The 27,240-nt window shown below is 32.3% G+C and overlaps 1 protein-coding gene across 1 annotated transcript in view; it reads left to right on the top strand.

Annotated features, from left to right (window-relative positions):
- NCAM2 (neural cell adhesion molecule 2) overlaps window positions 1–26,584 on the top strand; it is a 532,785-nt gene extending 506,201 nt beyond the window's left edge. Inside the window, exons 16-18 of the mRNA XM_047721657.1 lie at window positions 7,889–8,093; window positions 16,809–16,928; window positions 21,079–26,584. Of these exons, the coding sequence (XP_047577613.1) occupies window positions 7,889–8,093; window positions 16,809–16,928; window positions 21,079–21,190 (437 nt within the window). The 3' untranslated portion in view covers window positions 21,191–26,584. The remainder of the gene's footprint in view (window positions 1–7,888; window positions 8,094–16,808; window positions 16,929–21,078) is intronic.
- Window positions 26,585–27,240: the final 656 nt, after the last annotated feature.

The following is a 27,240-nucleotide window of genomic DNA, read 5'->3' as shown; positions in this document are numbered from 1 at the left end:
ATTCCCAAACTGTTTTCATAATATGATTCTCAAAGAATATTTTAGCTAGGATACATGAGAATTATTACCCACATTTTATCAATAATGTAACAGAATAAAATTGTAATCATGATTTAGTTATATCTAATACAGTGAGTGAACCACAAAATATGAACAATACATTGCTTTGCGTTGTGTCTATCAAAGTACAAATATGTCATAAAATATTACCTGTTTATAATTTATATGAAAAACATGTATCTTAGGAGGGTACACTCCATTTTTTTCTGGGTGTATGCAGAAACAATAATAAAAGTACCTTAGAGTGTACAAAGAATATAAAATCCAATTACAGTGGCTCTTGAATTTGCTGTTTGATTTTTAAATTTTTTAAATTAATGGAAAATGGTATTTTTAACCTTCCTTGCTGAGGCAATTTGTAACAATGTCCTCCTTCTTTCTAATTAATACAGTTAAAGGGGTATTAACCAGACACTGGAAACCTTAGAAGTCCAAACCTTTATTTCAAACAGGGCAATTAAATATGAATCAAAATGGAATGGATCCATCAATTCAGGAATGAACACCAGGCACCATAAATGTAAGAGGCCCATGGTCATGATACAGAAAAGAAATGTGGTATTTGGAGAAATGGAAATAGTGTGAGATATTGTGTTCAGACTGAAATATCTATGGTTTTAACACTTCCCTTTTAACAGCGAATTTTATAATATAAATAAATCAAACTTTACTTTTTAAATTTGTGATTACATCTACCAAGCTGACCTGAAAGTCATCTTTTTTTTCAAATATATACATACATTTATTTATTTATTTATTTATTTATTTATTTCTATGTTTTTACTATGTTATGTTATTCACTATATAGTACATCATTAGTTTTTGAAGTAGTGTTCCAAGATTCATTGTGTATAACACTCAGTGCTCCATGCAATATGTGCCCTCCTTAATACTCACTGCCAGGCTCACACACCCCTCCCCCTCTCCCCTCTAAAACCCTCAGTTTGTTTCCCAGATTTCATGGCCTCTCATGGTTTTAATCCCCCTCTGACTTCCTCCCCTTCATTTTTCCCTTCCTTCTCCTAATGTTTGGAATGATTTTTTTCTAAATGACTAAAATACATAAATATCACATTTACACATGCCTGATTCCCCATTTAGTTTAGATGAAAGAAGACTATCAAGTCCAAAGACAAATCTCACATGATTTAGGTTCTGTTTAGCAAGTCAGTGTTCCCAGTAGGGATTAGAAAGCCTTATAATTGCATAATAAGACATTTCTCTTGAAATTGCAAAACTTACTAAAACTTGTATAACTTTAAAAAAAATTTTAAAAAATTATTTTGGGAACCAGTCTTAGACCCTTGTCTCATTCCTATACTTTCGCTCTCTCTGCTACACCTTTTTTTTTTTTTTAAAGATTTTATTTATTTATTTGACAGACAGAGATCACAAGTAGGCAAAGAGGCAGACAGAGAGAGAGAGGGAAGCAGGCTCCGTGCTAAGTAGAGAGCCCCATGGACTCAATCCCAGGATCCTGAGATCATGACCTGAGCAGAAGGCAGAGGCTTAACCCACTGAGCTGCCCAGGCACCCCTCTGCTACACCTTTTTATTCTTTGTTAATTTGGGGGATCCTAGGAGAAAATCACAAAACATAAATTTAATTTACCAATTTAAGATAATTCCCAAGTCTGTAAGTGATAGGTATTTTTTGAAAACAGCTCATCTAACAACACAATGACAAACTGTGTGAAATCCTTAAGGATGGTAGGTGGTTTTTAAATTAGTGCGATATCTTTTTTTTTTAAGGATGTATTACCCTAACGTGTCCCTAAAATGAAATTTTAGGAACTTGCACTTTTTAAGTAAAAAAAAAAGACTTAAAAGAATGTATAAACCTAAAGATTTAGGTTAATTTTTATTATTTCGATTTTAGCACATAACAGGAAGCCCATTTAGTTCTACACTAATTAGGCTGGTACTCAATGAAAGTTTGTGAAGCATAAATGGTTTGATAGTCTTTTTTTTTTTTTTTAAACTATGCAGCCACAAAGTCTTTAGATAATCCAAATGTCTGATTTTAAAGTAGCTGGCTATCATGGCTTAGATGGAGCCCACCTGCAAAAAAAACTATTTGCTTCACCTCTTTTCAGATAAGACATATATATGTTAACAAATATGTGAATAGATTTACACCCAGATTTTCCATAGATCCAGTTGATGTCTGAAAGTGTGTTACTCTGAGCAGGATGAAAGAAGTACGTGTAAGCAGGAGAAAAGTATACCTACTGTGGTTTTGGAGGATATAGTACCTAGAAATGTTATGAGAAACACCAAAAGGTTTTTGAATGTCTTCTTGTCTTTAATACACTGTTTACTTACTGATATTTAGGAATATCTCTTACAGAAATAACTACCACTATTCTGGGAGGAAAAATGAAATCTCCATTTTTAGGACCTATTACATTAAAAACAAATTTTTTTTCTTCATTTTTTATTACTTTTCCAAGTCTGAAAGTCATTATTAATCTACTTGGAGACGATTATATGTACACATTGGAAAAATAAATAAATAAAATGCTAAACTATTTAAGGAGCCAAAAAAGCAAGGCTGCTTTTATGAATATAGCATACAGATTTTTGAAAAACTAGTATTATCAAATGTAATAAATTTCATGGAAAATTAATTCAGTGTTTTAGTTGTGAGTTAATTTCTATAGCAGAAACATGAAGACATGCATGTGACAAATTTACAATGAAGTTCTTTTTTCTTATTTTAATGCTTTGATTTTATGTATTTATTTCACTTAGGATATGATTGCTTAAATGTTGGGGACTTGTATTAGTTCTGCTTGCCAATTTCTAAATTTCATGGGATAGAAGTTCAGGTGGGAGGGGAATTATACAAATTCAGTCAGCCTGATTCTCCTATTTGTTTTCAATAATAAAATATATAACAAAAAATAGATGTTTAAACTTTATAATTCTTATTTTTCATTAAATTCTAATACAAAATCCCCTTTTTCAAAGAATACAAAATGATCACTAAAAAGAGAGCTAATAGCAAGAATACATAAATAAATGACTTATATTGTTGTACATCATTTAAATAGTTCTTCCTCCTCTAACAGTGTGGGGAAAAAATGGACATTTTCTGTAAGAAAACTACACATTTTAATTTATTTACTATGTTATTCCTCTCTTGATTATTTGATGATCTACAAAATACATCTAACACAGGTATAAACATTATAAACCTGAAGTCAAATAGTCTTAATTTGTACTCTCTGGACCTCAGTTTCCTTATCTGTAAAGTAGAGCTGATAACATTGTTTTCTTGTGTAATGGAGTTGTAAACATTATCATAACATATCATTTATTGTAAAGCATATGTGTAAATATTCTGGAAAGCTAAAAAAGAAAAGTTGAACTTAAAATCCTTTAAATGATTGCTATGTTCAGTTTCAATTATTTCAAATATTAAAACTGTAATTAACTTAAAAAGAAAGTATTTTCTGTATGTTACTGAAAAATAAATCATTGCTAGTCCCCCCAAAAAACCTAGTGATATAATTTTACATGTAGTCATGATTTTGTTTGTGAAAAAGCTAACGACAAGTAAGTTCATTTCCCCACCAGAGAAAATAGGGGGCAGAAAAAATAAAAATAAAATAAAAACATTAGAAAATTTGGCTTTCATTGTTATTATAGCCTAACTTCATGAGCTGTTGGAAAATATTACCATTTAAGTACATTCTTGAACCAATTAAAAAAAAGCCATAACTTTCAAAAGAAAATTACAAATCTATTACATAAGCCTATTTGCTATACATTCTATCCTCTGCAATGACAAGAAATACTTGATTTTCCATAAAAATACCTTCAAGTTACCTTCAACATTTATAATCATGAGTTAAAAAGGTATAATTTTGTTTCCCTAGAAAAAAATGTAATAGCTATTTTAGTATCAGTATTCTTTTACCATAAGGTGTTTTACAAATATGTTTCTAAGAGCTTTTCTAAAGATGGAGATGAAACAGATCAATATACTGGTTTAATGCTAAAAGGTCATAAATAAAATATTCATCATTTAAAAGCTAACTAGCTAAGCCTAAGTAAAAATTACTGTATTTCCAAGAGACTAATCAATGGTTAATAAGAGAAAGTGTCCCACATTAGAGTGCTGATGAAAGAAATGTTTGTAGACTAGTTTAACTTTAGATGGTCTTTTTTTTCCACCAAAACCTCGTTTCCCTAGAATTTTACACTAGCAAAATAATAGTAGCAGCAATAACAACAACAACAACAACAATAATAATACAGCCAATACTTGTTAGATTTTTACTCTGTGCTGGGCAATAAGTGCTAGAGGTATTAGGTACATTATTTATATTCACAGCAGTCTTTCAAAAAACCCCATGATCTAGTTTGTGATTGTTGTTGTTTCTGTAATTTTCCTCATTTTAATAAAGTGGCATTTCAGTCTTAGAGAAGTTAGCAGCCTCACCCAAGGACATCAGGTTTAGGGCATTCAAGTAGAAATCCATTCTCTTCATCCTTAAAAAAAAGTAAATAAAGGGGTGACTGGGCAGCTCAGGTTTTAATCCCAGGGTCCTGAATTCAAGCCCTGTACTGGGCTCTATGTTGGGTGTGGAGCCTGAATTGAAAGAAAGAAAGAAAGAAAACAGAAAGAAAGAAAGAGAAAGAAAAGGAAGGAAGGAAGGAAGGAAGGAAGGAAGGAAGGAAGGAAGAAAGAAAGAAAGAAAGAAAGAAAGAAAGAAAGAAAGAAAGAAAGAAAGAAAAGAAAAGAAAAAAAAAAGCAAATGAAGATCTAATAATGGGCCAGGGAGATCATCATTGATCTGTGGGATTTATTGCCTAGAACCATTCTGCATGTGAGAGGAACCTAAGTGAAGGAGCAGGGAAGTGAGTAATTTAAAGCAGAGGGTCATTCAGTAAATATGTCCAGAGGGTGTAATCCCAATCAGATTTGTAAATTCAACTCTTTTCTGAGCTTTGGTTTTTGAATCATGTGCAATATATAAAAATGAATTCCTGTGGATTTTGAAAAAAATTTTTAGCTTTGCATGCAATCAAAGAAATTTCATAGGTGAATTGTCCTTATTATATTGTAATGGTACATTCAGGTAAGAATCATTTTTATTTAAAAGTGGATAATGGAATAAAATGTATAAAATGATTGTTTTAATTATTAAAAGCCTGGTTTGCTTAATGTATTATTTTTATAGCATGAGACACTAGTTTTTTTTTTCAATCTTACCTATATATATATCTTTGAAAATTGATAAATAATATTTAGACTCTCACTCTCCATTTGTATATTGGAACTTTGCAGAAAACAACAACAACAACAACAACAACAACAACAACAACAACAACAACAATTCCCATGGTTGGAAAATACTTTTGTCTCCAATCTTCCCTCAAAGTGGGTTCATGTGATAAGAGAACAGTGCTATGGAAACTAGTAATTTCTCTAGATCTTAGCTGGGCAATATTCCTAAATATTATAGCTGGACTAATATATCTTAGCTGGGCAATATTCCTAAATAGTATGATAATGTATGATGGGGAATGGAGATTTTGAGAATGGCAGGAAAAAACTAATTTTCCTCCAACACAATTACATGTTTGTTTCCTGTTTTTCTTTATCAGAAATAAAAGAATTATAATCAAAAGTATATTTGCTCGGGCATGAAAGTTTCAAGTGTGTTGATAAGATCCTTAAGGAATTCTCACCTGCAACTTCACGGAGATGCTACAGAAGCACCTCCATGTTTCAGCACAGGTCAACCACAAGGTCGCCTTGGCAAAGTGCCAGGAACCATGTCACAGATATAATGATTCTTTTTTTTTTTTTTTAAAGATTTTATTTATTTATTTGACAGAGAGAGATCACAAGTAGACGGAGAGGCAGGCAGAGAGAGAGAGAGGGAAGCAGGCTCCCTGCTGAGCAGAGAGCCCAATGCGGGACTCGATCCCAGGACCCTGAGATCATGACCTGAGCCGAAGGCAGCGGCTTAACCCACTGAGCCACCCAGGGGCCCCAATTCTTTTTTTTTTTTTTAAATAAAAATGTATTTCCTGGGAATAAAAATAAAACAAATATAGATGTGAGGCTCAGTCATTTGGTAGAAAAATCAACTAGGATTCAGACAGGTGTGTCATCATTCAGCACCAGCTTGTTGACTTGAAATAAAAAGTTATACTGATTCCTTCAGATCACAATCTTTTCATTATTCAAATGTTACACTGAATTCTAAAAATATAACTTAGGGGGCGCCTGGATGGCTCAGTGGGTTAAGCCGCTGCCTTCGGCTCAGGTCATGATCCCAGGGTCCTGGGATCGAGTCCCGCGTCGGGCTCGCTGCTCAGCAGGAAGCCTGCTTCCCTTCCTCTCTCTCTGCCTGCCTCTCTGCCTACTTGTGATCTCTCTCTGTCAAATAAATAAATAAAATCTTTAAAAAAAATATATATATAACTTAGAAAAACTTTGTTTTGCATATGTATTTTATCAGAAGTGATTTTTTCCAAATGAAGTCTACATCTCTCCCTGTCACTTGTATTACACACACTTTACATACTTAATATGCTATTATGATGCTAAGTAATAAATGTATTTTATCATTAAAAAAGATGATTATAATTTTATAATGTTATGTAAGCAAAAGCTAACCCAATTGGGTTAAGAATCATTTTGAATAGGGGCACCTGGGTGGCTCAGTGGGTTAAACATCTACCTTGAGCTCAAGGCATGATTCCAGAATCCTGGAATGGAGCCTCATGTGGGGCTTCCCACTAGGCAGGAACCCTGCTTTTCCCTTTCCCTCTGCCTGCCACTCCCCCTGCTTGGGTGTACTCTCTCTCTCTGTCAAATAAATAATTTTTTTAAAGGTGTCATAATCTAAAATTGTCTTATAAGAATTTTTTTTCTTCCCTCTAGATAACACAGTATCACCAGTTTAACCTCTTTCCATGGTGCTTATTTTTGTGCCAACACAGCTGTGGCTGTGTAGTCTACACTTATCTTCAACTATAGTAATAAAACACTTCATTCATTTTCACTACCACTGTCCTTTATGCCATTTCTACCGTGTCAGCATATTCCATCCTACTCCCAGTCATCCCTTTCATGGATAATTTCTGTATTACTTGCAGGAGTTCTTACAACCACCTGTCAAGGAAAAATGACTCCCATCATCCCCTATCTTCCCATGATATGCTTCAGAAAGGTCATAAGCATCATAGTTCTGTAAAAGTTTGCCTCTCTTCTAATATGATTTATGAAAATACTAACTGAAAAAAATGCAAGTAAACCATTTGTTCTAAAGTGATGATTTTCAAAATATTTCAAAATATAGAGATTTTTAAAATGTGTTCTCTGTCAAAACAAAGTGCTTAGAGCACACATAGTTTGCAAGTTTAAGACTTAAAGCTAAGATAATTCCATATAGAACATTTACTTAATCTTCTCTTACAGGAGTTTTGACTATATTTTCCTTTTAACAATGTGATGATCCATTAGTGGTTGTGATTTTCTGATAGAGTACAGTTGGGGATGTGATAATATTCATTATTTTCCCTTCAGGGAATCAAGAAGGATATTGGAAAGAGAGCTACTTCAGAATTTTTTTTTTTTCTTTTTCTAAACGAAGTCTGAAAACATATTGCAAATCATTCACATGTCAGTTGCTTAAAATACTGTTTCAAAGCCAGAGAATGGTTCCCAACAATTATGAAATTAAAATGGGCCAGTGATTATCACTTTTTTCCCATCTCTTTCATTAAGATTTATTTTCAAAATAACTGTCTATTTTTTTTTCTCATTTGGAGCTTAGTAAAATTATTTTCTTTTATTTTTTAAGATACCCTTTTTAATGGTCTTGGGCTTGGAGCAGTCATTGGCCTGGGCGTGGCGGCTCTCTTGCTAATCCTTGTGGTAACGGACGTCAGCTGCTTCTTTATTAGACAATGTGGGTTATTGATGTGCATCACGAGGAGAATGTGCGGGAAGAAAAGTGGCTCTAGTGGGAAAAGTAAAGAACTCGAAGAAGGCAAAGCCGCCTACCTGTAAGTAGCATTCGCAGCGCGTTACATTAAACGAGTGCCATAGTCAAGCTTGCATACTTTCTTCGCGGACTTTTTTTCTGAGCAGAGTAAAGAGCTTGGCTCTAAGACCCTTGGACACTGTACTGTCTGCTTGCTGAGTTTAAGCCTATATGACCTTAAATATAACATGTTAGAGAGCCAAATGCTTTTGAAAACAGACTATTAAGAAATAAATCTAAAAATGGGATCCACACCAAAAAAATAATTACTGTTATGATTTAAATAGAATTAGAAAAAAAATAGAAATACAGACAGTGGTACAAATGTATTTATGATTTCTCCTACCATTTTTCAGTTTATACTGAATAAAAGAAGGACACCAGCAGTAATCTGAGTTAAAAATGGGTAAATTGAGTAAAAATGTAAATTATGGCAATTCCTTCAAGTGCAGGAGATCACTACATAGAAGTTTCAAGGTTGTACAGAGATGTTGTATGAGCTATGCAATACATTAGTATGGATTCTGTACTTAATCTTCCAAATTTTGATCAAAAGCTGACTATATGTTAGAATTTTGCACTCTCTGTGGCATCTCATTCAATTAGAATATGAATTCCAAAAAAATACATAGAGCTGAATTCTATAGAAAAGTCCTTTCTCGTGTAAAAGGGAAACTAGGAGGTTTAAATACTTTTTGTTTTGTTCGGTGGTGTTTTGCTAGATTTTAATCCAATCTCAAAAGTACAATAGGCTCAATGAAAAAAAAGTTAGAAGGCACAGGAGAGCATGCGCACTCACACGTAATATAAACACACAATGTGTATGTGTGTTTGTATACATATACATATGTGTGTATATTAAACCTATAACCAAAAATAACTATTCTTAAGAATTAAGAACATTTCCTCTACTTTTTAAATACTATACTCTTTCTGTAACATGTCTAAAACATACAAAAGAGTTAAAAGAATTTTATAGTAAACAACCATTTATCAACTACTTGGATTCTATAAAAATATTTCATTATATTTCTCTTTTCCCATATTTATCTGTCCCTCAATCCATTATTTTACTTTTTGCATTTCAAAGGTATCCATACACTTAACCCCTACACAGTTCAAAATTTGTTAATGTTTTCTTTAGGTAAAACTTGCATAGAGTAAAATGCATAAAATATTCTGTTTGATGAGTTTTGACAAATGTTCATATCTGTATAACCTAAGCCTTACCAAAATTCAGAAACTTAGCATCATCCTTAAAATTTCTCTAATGTTTCTACCCAGACAACTCCTATTCCTCCCCCTGTACCAAGGAACTACTATCCTGATTTTTTTCATCATAAATAACTTTTAGCTTTATAGAACTTGATAGAAATTGATTGTTGTAATGTTTACTCTTTTTGTGTCTAAATTCTTTCATTCAGTCATGTTTTAAGATTCAATCATGGTGTTTTGTTTATCAGTAAGTCATTTATTTTTATTGTTGAGTCATTTCTATTTGTTTTTCTGTACATACATTTAGGCATGTAGAACCTCGTGCCTTAATTTCTAGGCTTAGCAGTATAGGAGAATCTATTCTTTACAAGCTGCATTGTTTTTTTTTTTGTTTGTTTGTTTGTTTTGTTTATATCTCTAAGCCTATTTAAATCCTACTACACAATTTGTCCATGACTACTTCTTATGGATTCTTTATAAGGGATATTTTTCACTTCATGGGATGCTAAATTAGGTAACATACACTTTCATTTCAAAAAACATTAGATTCATTTCACAATCAAAATGCCACCTACTTACTTTTTGGACACAGAACATGACAAAGAACAAACAGAAATCAGGCTCTACTTCACACTTGAATGGAATAGTAATGTGTGCCATAGCAAATAGAGTGGGATCAATTCATAATTCAGTATCTCCTACTTTCCTCATTAGAACAAAGTCTGCTTTTTAATTACCTGCCATGCTTTTACATTGTTTTATTAACTAAATAAATATATACCAAACTCAATATTAGTTTCTTTTTCACAAATTGAGGGAAAAAATATATATGTATAGATTAATATATTGATTTTATTTATTTTAGAGAGAGAGAGCTGGAAGAAGAAAGAGGGTGAGGGAGAGAGAAAGAATCCCAAGGAGACTCCACACTGAGCACAGGACTCCATCCAGACCTTGACCTTACAACCTGAGATCATGACCCGATCCAAAACCAAAAGTCAGACACTTACTGACTAAGCAACCAGGGCATTCCCAATAAGTGTTTAAGGATTACTTTAGCTACTTTTGAAAAATGAATTACTGGAAGGTTGGTAGGTGTAGAGGAAAGAATCAGAAAGAGTGAGTGGGAGGATCTTGAAATACTCCAGGTAAAAAATTATATTCTTTTGGACCAAAGTAGTAGTAAATATACATATACATATACAAATATACAAATATACTCCATATACAAATGTATGGAGTCTAGAGATAGCTGAGGTAGAGTCAACTACTGTTGATTGATTTGACTTTGGGGTGAAAGAAAGAGAAATCATGTTTTTCTCTTAATTAACTGGAGGGATATTGGTGACTATGTGCAAAATAATGAGGTATATTCAAGTTCTGCCATTTATTTTTATTTCACTCTATTAATTGGTAATTTATCCATCAACACTTTGGTTTGTAGGTCCTGCTGGGTTTAATTAACCTTAAAGACTTGGGAAGATGAAAGCATGGAGTTCATTCTGTGTTTGTTATCCATCATAACTTTTTACATCATCATTTCCCCTGCTTTGGGAAAATACTTTTCAACTCTTTTTCAAAAATTCATTGTTTGAATTAGGAAAATATTGTACATATTTTTTTCAAAAATATTATATAAAATCACAATGGGAAATAGAATATAACTGATTTGATGGATTGATCTCTACTGGCCTCTAAACATGATCGGAAGTATGCTTAGACTAGTACTTTCATGTTATCACAATTACAAGACTATGCAGATTTATTATATAATATGTTAATTACACAGTTAGAATACTTTTGTTTAAAGAATATCAAGTTCCAGAAAAGAGAAATTAAAGTCAGTGGCATACAGAATGCCTTTCAGGTAAAGTTCTAGAATATTCCATTATTTGACTCTTATAAATTTAAACTTACATTTATCTTGCATTCTCTTTTATCTAATAAAAATGGTGAATGATTTCTACTTTATCAAACTATGCTTATACTCTTGTTCACCCAAGCATTATTTTGAGCTAATAAATATTTATTGAACACCTACATAGTCAAGCACTGTTCTAAGCCACAGAGATATAACTGTGAGGAAAAGCAAACTAGTCCCTTCCATCATCTAGCTTTTATTCTGCTGGGAAACACATATCAGTTAAAAAACAATCAAATGAATGAATAAATAAGTAGTTTTTGTTATAAATGCTATGTGTAAAAAAAAAGATTTTCCTGGTTAGACTTAGATTGTAAAGGAAATAAAATATTGAAAACTAATAGAAAGTAACTAGCTGAAATGTGCGTGTGTGTGTGTGTGTGTGAAAAACTGGCTTTTCAATGTACAGAGAGATATACAAACCAGCTTCCTCCATTGCCACATGAGGGAAGGCAAATGCATAACTCCAGTCCACTCCAGCCATCCTGACTCACTTCAGAGGAGTGATCCTGAGAAGAAATTGTAAAGTTTAGAGTCCAGGGGCTCAGACTTACTAATGACTGAGGCCTAATGACAGGACTATTGAAGGCACTCTCTCCACACCCCACTTTACCACCACATTACTAAATGCCTATACTTAGCAGTTCCTTCTAAACTGTACATCATGTCCCACTATCAAGAAAAACTATAAGGTATACTCAAGGCAAAAGATAAGATAAGCATCAGGGCCAGATTCAAAAAAAGGCAGGGATGTTGGAATTACCAGACCAAGATTTTTTTTAAGTATATGATAAATATGATGAGAACACTGTAGGACAGCATGCAAGAAGGGATGGGCCATATAGCAGAGAAATGGAAATTCTGGAAAAGAATCCAAAAGAAATGCTAGAGACCAAAAAGATCCTGATAGAAATGAAGAATGCCCCTGATGATCTTACTAGTAGACTAGACATGGCTGAAGAAAGAATCTCTGAGCTTTGAAGAGATCTTAACAGAAGATACCAAAACTTAAAAGAAAACAGAGGAGCACCTGGGTGAGTCAGTGGGTTAAGCATCCTTGAATTCAGGTCAGGTCATGATCTCAGGTCATGAGATAGAGCCCCATGTTGGGCTCTGTGCTGGGCATGGAGCTTGCTTAAAATTGTCTCTCTCCCTTCCTCTCTCTGGCCCTCCCCACCTCTCTCTAAAAAAACAAAAAAGCAAAGAGAATAAAGATGGAAAAAAAAATCCACAGAATAAATTAGTATCCCACAATATCAAATACCATAATGCATTTATCCTTGTCTTTCATGACAATTTGGGTGAAACTTTCAATATTTTATTGTATTAAAGTATGATATGTGGTTTGAATTTAACTTTTACATAAATCTTGTTGTAAATGTACATTATGTTCTTAGACATGGAATGTAAATCAAAATTGAAAAATACTGACAAATGGCCCACAAAATGCTATACTCATTCATACTCCTAATAAAATCAGAGAATATATATTTCTATATAGTTTCTCAAACATTAAATATTATCAATTTATTTTTATTTCTTAATATAATAAGTGAAAGATACCATTTAAAATTTTCATTTTTCTGATCCAGGTAAATTCTGAACTTATTTGTTTTATGATTTTGCTTTGGTCACTTTATTTCTTCTGGGAATTTCTTTTTTTTTTCTTTTTAAAGATTTTATTTATTTGACTGACAGAGCTCACGAGTAGGCAGAGAGGCAGGCAGAGGGAGAGGGAGAGGAAGAAGCAGACTCCCCACTGAGCAGAGAGCCCCATGCAGGGCTCAAGCCCCGGACCCTGGGATCATGACCTGAGCCGAAGGCAGAGGCTTTAACCCACCGAGCCACCCAGGCGCCCCTCTTCTGGGAATTTCTTGTTTGTATTCTACACCACATGTCCATGGAATTATTCAACTTTTCTCTTACTTTCTAATAATGTAATGTGACCCTTAATTATTTGATGTTGTATTTGTTGCTAATATTTTCCCCAGTCTATCCCATTAGACTTTTGATGCCATTAATTATATGAGTCTTTTGATGCCATTAATTATATGAGTCTTTCCATTTTTATTTCAAAACTTACGAATTTTATAAATACTTATTTCTTATGTGCTTTGAGATATTTTCATTTTGTTTTCTCTCAATTTGTTTAAGTTGCAAGTTTTAGTAATGTATTTCCTAACACTAAATCCTCCTTGCCTCCTTGCCCTCCTAGAATACTGAAGACAGTTTTTGATTAAGTCCTGCTTAATCAATGTCCTGCTTAATCAAAGTCCTGCTTAATTAATGTCAGGCACTATTCTAAAAACTGTAGAAATTAACTTGGTGTCATTATCATCTCTGGTTTACTATCCAGGCAACAGGACAGAAATGCTTATGCAGTGAGTTAGTGAGAGTCAGCTAGTTTGGTCCCAGGGCATATCCTCTTAACTATTCTGCTGTGCTTGTCATTTCTTGCTAATAATCAGTTCTAGAAACCTGCAGGAATTTGTCTAGTTTTTACCAGTCTATACATTGTGAATTGTCCATAAACCATGGCATACATTTTTATGACAATTTAAATAAAATATTGCTTTATCACTTTTTATAATTCCACAAAAAATATCAGTAATAATTCTGATATCACTTCAAGTATGATTAAATATAATTTATAAAGGATGGGAATTAGACTCATGTAAATTATTAGTGTGCTTCAGATATTTTCACCTAAGGGCAAGTAAAATATGCATTTCAGGAGCGCCTGGGTGGCTTAGTGGGTTAAAGCCTCTCCTTTCGGCTCAGGTCATGATCCCAGGGTCCTGCTTCCTTCTCTCTTTCTGCCTGCCTCTCTGCCTACTTGTGATCTCTGTCTGTCAAATAAATAAATAAAATCTTTAAAAAATATGCATTTAATACTCCTTGTAGTATTTATTGTAAAAGAAGATATTGGAAACAACCTAAATGTCTGTTGGTTGGACACTGGCCAAATATATGGTGGTGCATATATACGATGGGATAGTATGTGCCATGAAAAAGAAGAGGCAGCTCTAAATATTCTAGTGTTCATTGAAAAGGCAAAATTATATTCAGTCAGTATGTACCATTTGTTTAAAAATAACTCCTTGCATTTGTATGCATATATGCTAGTTTATGAATAGAAGGAATGTCTCTGGAAAACACAATTTGAAAATGTCCTTGTCTTTATGATAGGTAACTAAATATCCTGTAAACAGGAAATGGCAGGGAGGTATACTTTTCTCTATATATTTTTTGAAGAATTCTATAATATATGAATAGACCAGTTAGTTAAAAATGTAAAAGATTACTAAAAACAAAAATAAGGATTTTAAGAGAACTCACCATGTTCTCTTATAACACTTTAACTTCCTTTTAGTAATATCTATTTTATCATTTCCAGTTTAAAGTGGTTTGCTTACATATTATTTTCAATAAGGAGTATACAATTAAAATCCAAATCTGCCATCTTTTTTTTTTTTGCATTCTGTTTTGTTTAATCCACACCCATAGATCTGCACCTGTTGTTAATATAATTAAACATAAAATCCAACCTTTTGAATCACTTTTTTGCTCAGAATCATCAATAGCCACATTTTTCCAAACAGTATCATCATCTATGTCATTAATAGCATTGATATTATGAAGAATTGTTTAAAAGAATCAATTGCAGAATAACAACAGCAAACAAAACATCATCAAACTAAAATTTAATTGTGGTGGGCTCTTTAATTATCTTTACTACTATAGAGATCTTGCTTCCTTGGAGTCCCTATTCAGGTTGATGAACATGTCCTAATTGCCAATTCTCACAAATATTTGCATTTTAGAGGTATAAAGGGTGTTCACCACCAATTCTGGATTATAGAGTTCTAGATTTTCTTCCATTTCTACTGACACTGATTCTTCAGATTTCGATGTGCATGTACGCAAAGGACCTACAGAGTCAGCATTTTTAAGATCTGTGCCATTGTTGGGATTTTGTTGTTTGATTTCTTTGTTGTGTACTGCTAGTTTACTTGATTTTTAAGAACTAATTTTAATGTCATATATCTATCATTCCAATACTAAATATATTTAATGTGCCCAGTGCTCCATCATTACCTCCTTCCCTCACCTTGAACCCCTGGCAAACATCGATCTTTTTATTTTCTTTATAACTGTGCTTTTTTACAGAATGCAATGTAATTGGAAATACATAGTACATAGCCTTTTCAGACTGGCTTATTTTCCTTAGCAATATGCATTTAAAGTTCTCCCATGTCTTTTTGTGGCTTGATGGCTCATTTCTTTTCATTGCTGAATAATATCTAATTGTGTGGGTATACCACAGTTTATTTATCCATTGACCTGTTGAGGGACATCTTGGTTCCAATTTGGGGCAATTATGAATAAAACTTCCATAAACATTAATGTGGAGATTTTTACATGGGCATAAGTTTTCATTTCATTTGGGAAATTTGTTAGAGTACAGTTGCAGGATTGTATAGTAAGACTATGTACCTGAGTAGGTGAGGACCCCTATCCCTCCCTTACATTTTTTTTTTTTGTATGTGCTCCTTAATTATAATCTGTATTATGAGGGTATCATTCCCAATGCTTATATCTCACTTTATCCTTTATCATCACTAAATCCTTTCCTTATTTTTCTTTCTTTTTGTTCATTTATTAAGGAATGAAACTTTGCAGTAAACTTTCTAATTTTACAAAAATTTCACAATTATGTAAAATTATACTTATTCTCATATTTTAAAAATCCAATAATGATGACAAGGATTTGAAATTACAAATGAAAACATCATGCATATATGTTATAATATTGTTTTATGTAAACTATTTTCTTGAAAACATGAATATGTAAAGTCAATATCACAGTATAGTTAAAATCATTCATATAATTCATAGAAACACTTAAAGCAATGAAACGTCTCATACATATAAATTTTATCTTTTTAAAATTTTAATATAGAAACAATATTTCTGATGTTGTGTTTCAAATTTAAAAAATCTAAAGCATATGGCTAGTTGGGGGAAAAGCTACTTCATGTCATAATTTCCTATAACATAATATTTTTTATTTATTTCCCAAAGTAAACTGCATGATCACGTTTAAAATTTGGGCTTCTTGGGGCACCTGAGTGGTTCAGTGGGTTAAAGCTTCTGCTTTCGCTCAGGTCATGATCTCAGGGTCTTGGGATCAAGCCCCTCATCGGGCTTTCTGCTCAGCAGGGAGCCTGCTTCCTCCTCTCTCTCTCTCTCTGCCTGCCTCTCTGCCTACTTGTGATCTCTGTCTATCAAATAAATAAATAAAATCTTTAAAAAACTAAAAAAAAAATAAAATTTGGACTTCTGCAAAACATTAACATAATTTTGATGAAAAAAAATCTTAGATAAATGGAATTTCTCCTTTCTATTTTTTTCTGAGTGAAAATTATTTGGGTGAGATGAATTTTAATGGGAAAAAAATTTTCGTGGTATTCTTAATCTGACCATGTTGGGTTTTTAGTGAGGGGAGGTGGGGTTAAGTGGAGATTCTAAACTATGTTTCATAATGCATCCATTTTTACATTACATGAATAAGTTTTTTTTGTTTGTTTATTTTTCTAGGAAAGATGGATCAAAAGAACCAATAGTGGAGATGAGGACAGAGGATGAAAGAATCACTAATCATGAGGATGGGAGCCCAGTAAATGAGCCAAATGAAACCACACCACTAACAGAACCTGAGTAAGTAGCTTCAGATGCTTAATTATTTTGGGGTAAATATTTTTTTTTTAAAGATTTTATTTATTTATTTGTCAGAGAGAGAGAGAGAGCAAGAGTGAGCACAGGCAGATAGAGTGGCAGGCAGAGGCAGAGGCAGAGGGAGAAGCAGGCTCCCTGCTGAGCAAGGAGCCCAATGTGGGACTCGATCCCAGGACTCTGGGATCATGACCTGAGCCGAAAGCAGCCGCTTAACCAACTGAGCCACCCAGGCGTCCCTTGGGGTAAATATTTATAAAATAATAACATCTTATCATTACTTGTAGCATATATTTATAAATAACATTATTTATAGAAAAGTGTTTCTTTTTCGGAGAAAATAGATGAGAATATCAAAAACCATTTTCTAGGGAAACATTCCACATGAAAATTTTGTATCAATGCCAGAGAAAATCTACTGTTCAAACATACATTTATAATTTTATGTAAAAATGTCAAAAAGATGGCACATGTTAGAATTGGATTTTCTTACATTTATTTTACTCTTAAGAAAGTGATACTTTCAGGGCATCTGGGGTCCACAGTCAGTCAATTAAGGTTAAGCCTCTGAGTCTTGATTTCAGTTTAGCTCAGGACCTCAGGGTTATGAGATTGAGCCCTGTCTCAGACTCTGTACTCAATGGGGAGTCTGCTTGAGATTCTCTCTCTCTCCCCTTCCCTTTGCCCTTTCCCTCTCCCCCCACTCACATGTGCTCTCTCTCTCTCTCTCTCTCTCTAAAATAAATAAATAAGGGGAACCTGGATGGCTCAGCGGTGAAGCGTCTGCCTTTGGTCCAGGTCATGATCCCAGGGTCCTGGGATTGAGTCTGGCTTTCAGGTCCTTGCTCAGTGGGGAATCTGCTTCTCCCTCTGCCCTGGCCCTGCTTGTGCTCTCTCACTCTGTGCACTCTTTCTCTCAAACAAAACAAAACAAAACAAAACAAAACAAACTTTAAAAAATAAATCTTTTTAAAAAAAGAAAGTGATACTTTCAAAATAGGATTTTTAAAAAATATTTTATTTATTTATTAGAGATTGAGAGTACAAACAGGCAGAGCCACAGAGGGAGAGGTAGCAGCAGGCTCCCTGCTGAGTAGGGAACCCAATGTGGAATTTGATCCCAGGACCTTGGGATCATGACCTGAGCTGAAAACAAGACACTTAACTGACTGAGCCACCCAGGTGCCCTCAAAATGTGATTTTTATTGAAATAAAAAAGGTTAGGAAATTGGTCATTACTCTGAATAGGAATATCACAATTTAAAATAAAAATTGATAATGTGAATATGTACACAATCTACTTTGAAAGGAAAGAATATTCATTTGGAAGAAGAAATACTGTTCAATTGTCTTTCATTTTAATGTCCACATAGGAAATGATGTTTGCTCTCCATTCAAGATTATATTATTTACCTCTTTCTATACCTATCAGAGCTCCATCATAGCCATAGCAGATATTTCAACTAAATTTGCAAAGATGATGAACATGTGCAAAGATCATATTCAGGCAACATGAAAGTCAAAATGATTAAAGCCAAAGGCATTATTAAGGAGTGAAAATGGTATTCTATGGAATATATTGAATACAAACAAAACCATGACTATAACATTTTTCTTTAAATACTGTTCACTAAAATTACTTCTAAATTTTATTGTTATTTGTTTGTTTAAGAATCCTTTTTTCTTTACCAGCAAACACTCACTTGCAGAGAAATTTGATTAGGCTTCTCATCCTAAATGGAAGGTTGAGTGTTGTCACGAGTGAAAAAAACTTGTTTCAGAAATGCCTGCTATATGCTCTCAAGGGGCTGAAATAATTACTATTTAGAGAAATACAAAGTACTACTCTGTGGCTAAATTTTCCATATAAATCCTCAGGTCATGCCATTTAGAGATTATTACCTATTAAATGGAAGTTTACTCTGGTAGAGGCAGCTTTTACCTGGTGGGTTCTGTAGTTTTCCCTTCAGAAATTAGAAGTCTTTTCAATGAAGCAAAATTTTACACAATAAAACAAACAAATAAATAAATAAAACTGGGGTACCTGGGTGGCTCAGTGGGTTAAGCCTCTGCCTTTGGCTCAGGTCATGATCTCAGGGTCCTGGGTTCTCTGCTCAGCAGGTGGCATGCTTCCCCCTCTCTCTCTGCCTGCTTCCCTGTCTACTTGTGATTTCTCTCTCTATGTCAAATAAATAAATAAATAAATAAATAAATAAATAAATAAATAAAATCTTTTTTAAAATGTAAATAAAGCAAATTTCTATCTATTGATTAACACCTACAATGAGATGTTGGTGTGTATGTAAACTAGCCAAGAACTAAGGAGGGGTGTGTGTGTGTGTGTGTGTGTGTGTATATTTATATATGAAAACTAGCCAAGAACTAGGTATATATAAACTACCTGTAGGCATATATAAACTTAATATATATAATCTTAAAAATGCAAACAAAACCAGACCAAACAAAAAACTAGCTAAGAAAATGCCTTTACATATGACACGGCAATATTGTGCAAAAAATAAAACAAAACAAAAAAGATGATCAATAACTACTCCAACCCTCAATTATAGAAAATAGTCAACAAAAAATAATAGAATCAACTGTAATTAAAAAAAAACAATTTAACATAAATTGAAGTAGTGAAAATTATATATGCAAAAATTGATCATCTAATAAATATTTGAAAACACTGGTTAATTCCAGTGTTATAATTCTTTGAGTAAGAGATATATTAAGCATTATGATAACCTCTTATCCAAGCTCTAAATTTCTCTATATTTCTCTATATTTTGCTGCTTAGAGGTAACACATTGGTTTTACCTTTTTTTATCAAAGTTTACCAAATGGAAGAATGGAAGAACTGTGAAGACATTATTTATAATACACATAAAAGAACATGCCTTATAAGGTACAAAATAGATGCTATTTCATTACCAGGAACAGGTCATAGTAACTTTTACCATAGTAACTTTTACCAAAACTTTTACTTTTGACTGGTTAATTTTCACATAATAGCTTTGATCTTCAGAATTTAATGGCTTGCTCTTCCCATTCAAAAATAGAAAAGAAATTACAAGTAAATTCTGGAGAAACTGGCAGAGTAACATTCACTACCCCACGAAATGGTGACATTAAAGTACAGAATTAAACTGGAATTTGTTTTTGATGTGGAAAAAATATCTTGTCGAGGGGGAAATCTTAACCCCAAAGCTGTGTACATAAGGAGTAATCATAAACTATTGAATTCAAAACTGGTAGAAAAAACATATCTTGCATCCTTGTCATCATAGTAAGAGTTGTGAAGCTATCATTAAGAAATAAAGCAGTACCTGGGTGGCTCAGTCAGTTAAGCATCTGCCTTCAGCTCAGGTCATGATTCCAGAGTCCTGGGATCCAGCCTTGCATCAGGCTCCTCACTCAGTGGGAAGTCTGCTTCCCTCTCTTCTTTTTCCCCTTCCCCTGCTCTTGCTCTCTCAAATAAATAAATAAAATCTGAAAGGAAGAAAGAAAGAAAGCTTATTTTCCTTTTAGATTTTAATTGATAACAACTCTTAAAAAATGTACTCATAATTGATACAGAAATAACAACAAAAAATAATAGTGAAAGAGGTTAATTAAAGAAAACATCTACAGTAAATGTAGAAAAGTGGAAAAGTCCTGAAATGCATACTTTCATTAAGTTCCAAAGAATATAGCTAATTCACCCAGCTTTTGAAGTATGTAACAGAACATGGCAGCAACTCTTAAGGACTTTTATTTGAAAAAACTTAGGTACTAGTAACTCATCTAGTTGACATATAAAGATGCTGTCTTGTTTAGAATCCAAACCATTCTATTTTCTGTATCAATAACTGGTTATCAAATCCAAGCTACCCTATAGTGAATGATTTGATGCATTTAAATCTACAGATACATTGTTTCATTCATCATTCTGCAGTACATCACATTTTTACAAAGGACAATATTATCTGATTATTTAATTATTTTTCTATCATTTTGATATGACTTTAACAAATCTAATTTTTTTTCTAATAATTATAGACACTGCCTTCTGTAAGGCAGTAATTTAGTATCAAGGAATACCACTCAAGTTGCCTTAGAAAATGAAGTTCATTATTTTTCTATTTCCTTCCAGAAAATTGCCTTTAAAAGAAGAAAATGGAAAAGAAGTCTTAAATCCAGAAACTATAGAAATTAAGGTTTCTAATGACATCATACAATCAAAAGAAGACGACAGCAAAGCATAACACCAAGATCACAAAGGCTTGAACAATGCTACACAGAGCATTTGGATTGCAGTGACCCTATGACCAAAACTATTCCATTGACCTTAATTTCTTGGGAAACTTCTAGCTTGGAATAGCTTGTACACATATACATATGATCAAATATTCCTGCCCATGGTCCATTACCTTTTGTTGTTGTTGTTATTGTTGTTGTTTATTTTGTTATGAATTTCAATATAGAGACCTGACTGGCACCAACTCTTGGGTATCAATTTGATTCTGTGATTGAAATACTGCAATTTGTTATACAGTTAAAGTGCTCTGTTTCTTTAGGACTATATATTTCATCCAACAACCTCTCCAACAAATTAGGGTTTAAGAATCAACAAAAGAAAACAAAAGCTTTGTGAGCTAAATGTATAAGAAAGCCCTGCATGTTTTTCATACTATCTTGGGCAAACAGATTATTAACATGGATTTCAGTTTAAGATGAAAACAGTTAATAAAGGGTACACTTTTTATCAGGAGAATTTCAGGGAACTTGGGCTTGAAGGAGCCATTATCTATAGCAGATATTAAAAATTGAGAGAAATTTTGGAAAATTCTTTTAAAGTTATAGTTACAGTGCTACTTCAATGTTAATTTTTGATAGACTGAAGTGCCAGATCAAAATTGTCACCCATTTGAATGAATACTAGTTGTGTGTAAAATTAGATTAGAAAGATTCCGTAAATCTCTCTCTTTATATATGCCATAATCACTCACAATGGATTACACAAGAAAATGTATTGTAAGTGAAAATAATATTGATTTCTGCCCTCAGCTTCAAATAAAGTAAATTGAAATGGTAACAATATCAATGTTGTCTTGATATATTTATAGATATGTGATTATCTTTTACTTTTTAAATAATTTTATCAAAAAAAAAGTCCTTAGTGTTGAAATATTTCAAACCATATCCTCAGATACATTTTTGGCCATTGTTTTAGATGATCTTTGTTTAAATATTCATTTTTCCAGTGTTACGGGTCAATCATTAAATGTAATCAGCTAATGGAAATTAAAATCCTGAGTGGTTAAACAAAGAAGAAAATAACATTTAAACATGCCATTAAAGTATTAGTGATAAACACCTGAATTGCCACTATCTGTTCTTCTTCTGGATGTTGTAGCTAGAAGTCATTTTAAGATTTTGATAAACAACTTTGGTTGAAGAAATTCCTTGGCTATTCAACACAAACTTTCTAATGTTACTTGTTAGGGCCTATACCAGAATACAATACTTATTAACTTCCAAGCTATGCAAGCTCCCAGAGGTAAAAGACTAAAACATGATTTTCCCTCATATGTATGGTAAAATAAATATATTTATGATTATAAATATACATACCAGTTGGGAGCAAGTTTTAGATTATTTGTTACCCTAGAGAGCCAAAGGTTTCTTTAGGCCCCATTACATTCATAATCTTTAGTGTTTTCAGGTGGTAATACAGCTCAAATATTGACTGGTTGGGGAATGCATACCAATAGAACATTGGAGGAGAGTTTTAACAGTGCAGAGCAACCTGCTTAATGTGTCTCTCTAAAGAGAAAATTTGATGAATATGTTCAATGAAATATTAATGCTACTCAACACTTTTATTTACAAAGTGCTAGAACTGTCAGGCAAGGAGAGACAACCAACTAGTTTTACAAACCTTTAATCAGTAGCAGGACAGAATGTGTCCATCTGCATGTTCGTGCACTAAATCTCCAATGTTGTTGCCATAATTCACAGAATTATAGTGCAGGAACCTCCCCCTTAGTATTTTTTTCTGGCATATTCTGAAGAAAAAGAATTCCTGTGCCTACCTAGGAACTTGAGTAGAAATTATCCAACTGGTCTTTTGATAGATTTGACTGTTACTATTTAAGTTATGTTTGTCTGATCACCTGTTTGCTTTATCTGACTGTTTTTTCCCCTTTTGTACCAATGTGCTATAACTAATTAAAGTACTTGAATTTGTTTGTGCAAAGTTCACAGGCTTAGTAAAATGTCCATAAAGCAATAGCCATGAATGCTATTTTTTTCCTGGATAGGGCTGGCTTTAAACTAATAATGGTGAAAGAATTAGGAAAACTGAGAAACCAGTTTAGCATGTTTACTATTATTATATTTGTGCTATACTTCAAGAGCAGAGAAATCATAATAAAGAACAAATATTTTTGTGTTTCTTCAATTTGAAAGTGCTGTCTCTCGCATTTCTTTGACTTTCCATGTAAAGCAATTTACTTAAATATTTCTTTTATATATATACATATATATATATATATATATATACGCACATATGCATATATATGCTATTAAATTTCTTGCCACTAATGTGGAGTAATGATCTGAGGTTAGCAGCTAATTTGAAACTAATTTTAGTCAGACTGTTTCAAGTGCACTGCTTCAGTTGTCTGAGTGGTCCTTATCTCTAGTCCTTGAAATCTGTACCATGCAGGAGCAAGGCAATACTGTGATTAAAATAATAATAAATAATAATAATAATAATAACATGTCAATGGAATGCTCCAACTTACTATATCTGTAAAAGTTTCCAAATAAGAGATGTGTGTAGTAAATTGTAAAACAAGAGTAGAACTGAAATAATCTGTTCTTATTTTTCATTCTTATTCTAGATTAAACATGCCATAGAACTGTAAAAATGTTATTTTTACTGTCTGAGGGTACTCTTAAATGTTAGTATAAAATGTCAAAAGAGTTGACTGAATATAAGTAGGGTTAAATTATCAGAACCCTATGCTAATTTAAACAAAGAAGAAAAATATCACTAAAAATACTGGTATTTCTTGATAGATTATGTGCAATTAGGCAATGACAATCTATATTCAATAATATATAAGAAAGAATAGTAATATCAGCATTTTGATAAATGTTCTGTTTCTAAAACTGGCACAAATTAATGTGTCAACATATTTTACAATGCTCTTCAAAAGAATTTAGAATTGTGACTCCTAAAAATTAATTCATTATTTTTGTGGATTGATTTATTGCCATTCTATTGATGCTAATGTCTAACATTAATGTAATGTTTCTCTAGTTTTCCCTTGTTTTTAATATTAATAACTATAAAAACATTTTTCAAAGACTATTTGATCCAGCAAAGTTTACATGAATCTTAGGCTTTGATTTAAACATTTATATAAATAGAAGGATTTTATTAATCAAATTATTTATTTGAGCACCAACAATTAATTGTAACTTTATAATCATACCTTTATTTTATGCTTCTTATTTTAAATAATTAAGATGTATTTGTGCCTTTGGATTAGCATGACATTCTGCTTTATTAAAAGAAAAAAAACCTGCAAACTTTATTGATGTATTTTGCTCATATCTGTGACACTTAAATGGTACTGTCTTATTTACATTTAGTGAATAAGCTCAATTCAAATTACTTTACCTTGAATACAAAATCTAAATATAATAAATTATACCATGGAACTTATTTTCACTCATGACAAAACAATTCTTTTGATGCACACATAAAATATATTTCATTTTGTCTATATTGTTGTTCTAGATAATAAATATTCTAGATATTATTAAAATTGATTTCTACCATTTATGAGACAATGACAACAGATGATATTTTAAGATAGGATAAATTGTTTTAGTGTCACCTGGGTCTACATTATCCTGTTGTGCTTTTATTTGGGGATCATACATCATCTTTTATGATGGTAAGATAACCACTGATAAAAATATCTACACCTGAAGTAATAGAAAGAATTATCTCCATTTCTTAATTTAAATAATTAAATAATCTCCATTTCTTAATTTTGAAAAATATGAGAATAGCATATTACAGTTGCTTATTAAAGTTACAGTTTGTTTTCATGAAGTATGATGTCCAGGGCCAATTTCAGTTGCTCATGGAGTTCTTTCTCACAATCATATCCAGAGTGCTTACTCAACATATTTTAGGAGTAGATAATGCTATTTTTTTAAATGAATTGTTTGCATTATTTATCTGTAGAGAAGAAAGATTTGAATCTTTGTATTAATCCTTTGAAGAGTTATTACATTGTCTCTTACACTGAAATTGCATACAGAAGTATTAGGGTATGCTAAACTTAACTATGAAAGGTCAAAGAAATGAAGTACTTCCATCCTAAAATGAAAATCTTTCAAGAAAGTATTCTACTCATGGGCTTAATCATGTTCTGAGATGAAAAAAATCATCTGTGTAAATGGGAAACTTATAAAAAGAGCCTAGATGTAGTTCTTGCTGAACAAATACAATTTCCTTCCATGCCCTTACTCTCTTTTTTAAAAATTGCATTTACCCATGTAGATGCATCTGTTTAACAACATTATATGAGAATGCTGATAGATTATCTCCCCTCCCAAACTTTTATATTATATATAATACTTAATATTTATTTGATAACACACTTAATATTCTTAAAAATAGTTCATTATTCACTATAGAATTTTATCAATAACTTAAATACCTTAGCTGGTACCACCACTTTAATTTTTTATATAATTTTTAGGATTTTGGCCACAGTATATTCATAATTATTAATATAAAAATTGGTTATATAAATTTGATATTGCTGTTTTTTTTCTAAAACAAAAACACATAACACATGAAAAGTTGCATCTGGTTTTAGCCTTCTTTAGGAAAAAATTAACAATGCAATGACTTGGAGCATTTCAAATCACAGCCAGGTGTATGAGAATAGAGGAACAAAGAACTGAGAGAATCAAGAAAGGCAAACTGAACTCCTACATTTGGGGTAGATAAGAAGGATTTTAGTGTGAAATGAGCTGGGCCAGGGACTAGGAACACTGCTTGGATAAAAACTAAGGCCAATTTTACTGATGCAAAGAGAAAGGCGAGTGAAATGAGGAGGAGATAGTTAACATAGAACCTAATATTCAATTTTGCAGGTAGGATTTTTTTCAAGAACAATATGCATTATATACAATAAATGGTACTTTTAAGAGCAAATATATTTGTTCCAATTCTTAAAGGAATGTTCATGGTTTAGCATTTTTGCCTCTAAACTGTTAGGAATATGTAAACTTCTTACAAATAAAGTTTAAAAAACTATTTTTTTTCTTTTGGTGTATGAATTCTATGCTGTGTTCAGTATGCATTAAAACATACTTGTATTTTCTTTAAAGTGTATGTCCATTCAAATCCTATATTCTTAAGTTAGCTACCACAAAGTTTTCTTACTGTTTCAATATGGTATGTCCCTATGAAATGCTGTATATATATGTCTAAACTGTAAAAATTATACTGCAAATGTTGAAGTTTTGTATTTATGAGAGACATTGAAAGTATGGCTTACAGTATATCAAAATTGTCACTCTTCACCATTTGTATATTAATAGTAAAGATACTTTTACTTTAATAAAGTGTTGCATTTATGTTTATTTTGAATAACATCTCTATAGTGAGTGAGCTTATGACTTACATATATTTCATTTTTTTTAGGTATTTTCATTTTTAAAGAATTTCCAAACCAATCTCTATATATTAAAAAGAAGAAGAAGAAGAAGAAGAAGAAGAAGAAGAAGAAGAAGAAGAAGAAGAAGAAGAATGCTTTCTGTAATTTTGCCTTACCCTGAGTTGCAATCTTTCGATAATAAGCAGTAGGTAAAAGAAGTGGTTCTCAAAATGTGGTCCCTAAACCAGCAGCATTAGCACCTGGGAATTCATTAGAAGTAAATATGTTTCTGGACCTCATCACAGACCTCCTAAATCAGAAGAATCTGGGAGGGGGTAAAGGAATTTGTGTTTTAACAAGTCTTTCTAATAATCCTAATGCACACAGAAATTTGAGATCCAGTGGACTGGAGACACATTTTGGGTGACAATCTAGAAGGTAAAAACTTCTAGTTCATGCTGAAATTTTATTTCTCATTATTATATAGATTATCTTCTTGCAGGACTTCATGAAATATAAAATAAGAGAAGCTAATCATTCCTCACATGCTTTATAAGGTGTTTTCCTTTTTTTAACCAGTGTAAAGTTCAACTTATTCTTAAAATGAAGAATAAAAAGCA

Source organism: Lutra lutra, chromosome 1, assembly GCF_902655055.1.
Source record: "Lutra lutra chromosome 1, mLutLut1.2, whole genome shotgun sequence".
Classification (NCBI taxonomy): Eukaryota; Metazoa; Chordata; class Mammalia; order Carnivora; family Mustelidae; genus Lutra; species Lutra lutra.
The sequence above is the reverse complement of the archived record's forward strand: the minus strand, read 5'-3'. Positions and strand labels throughout refer to the sequence as shown.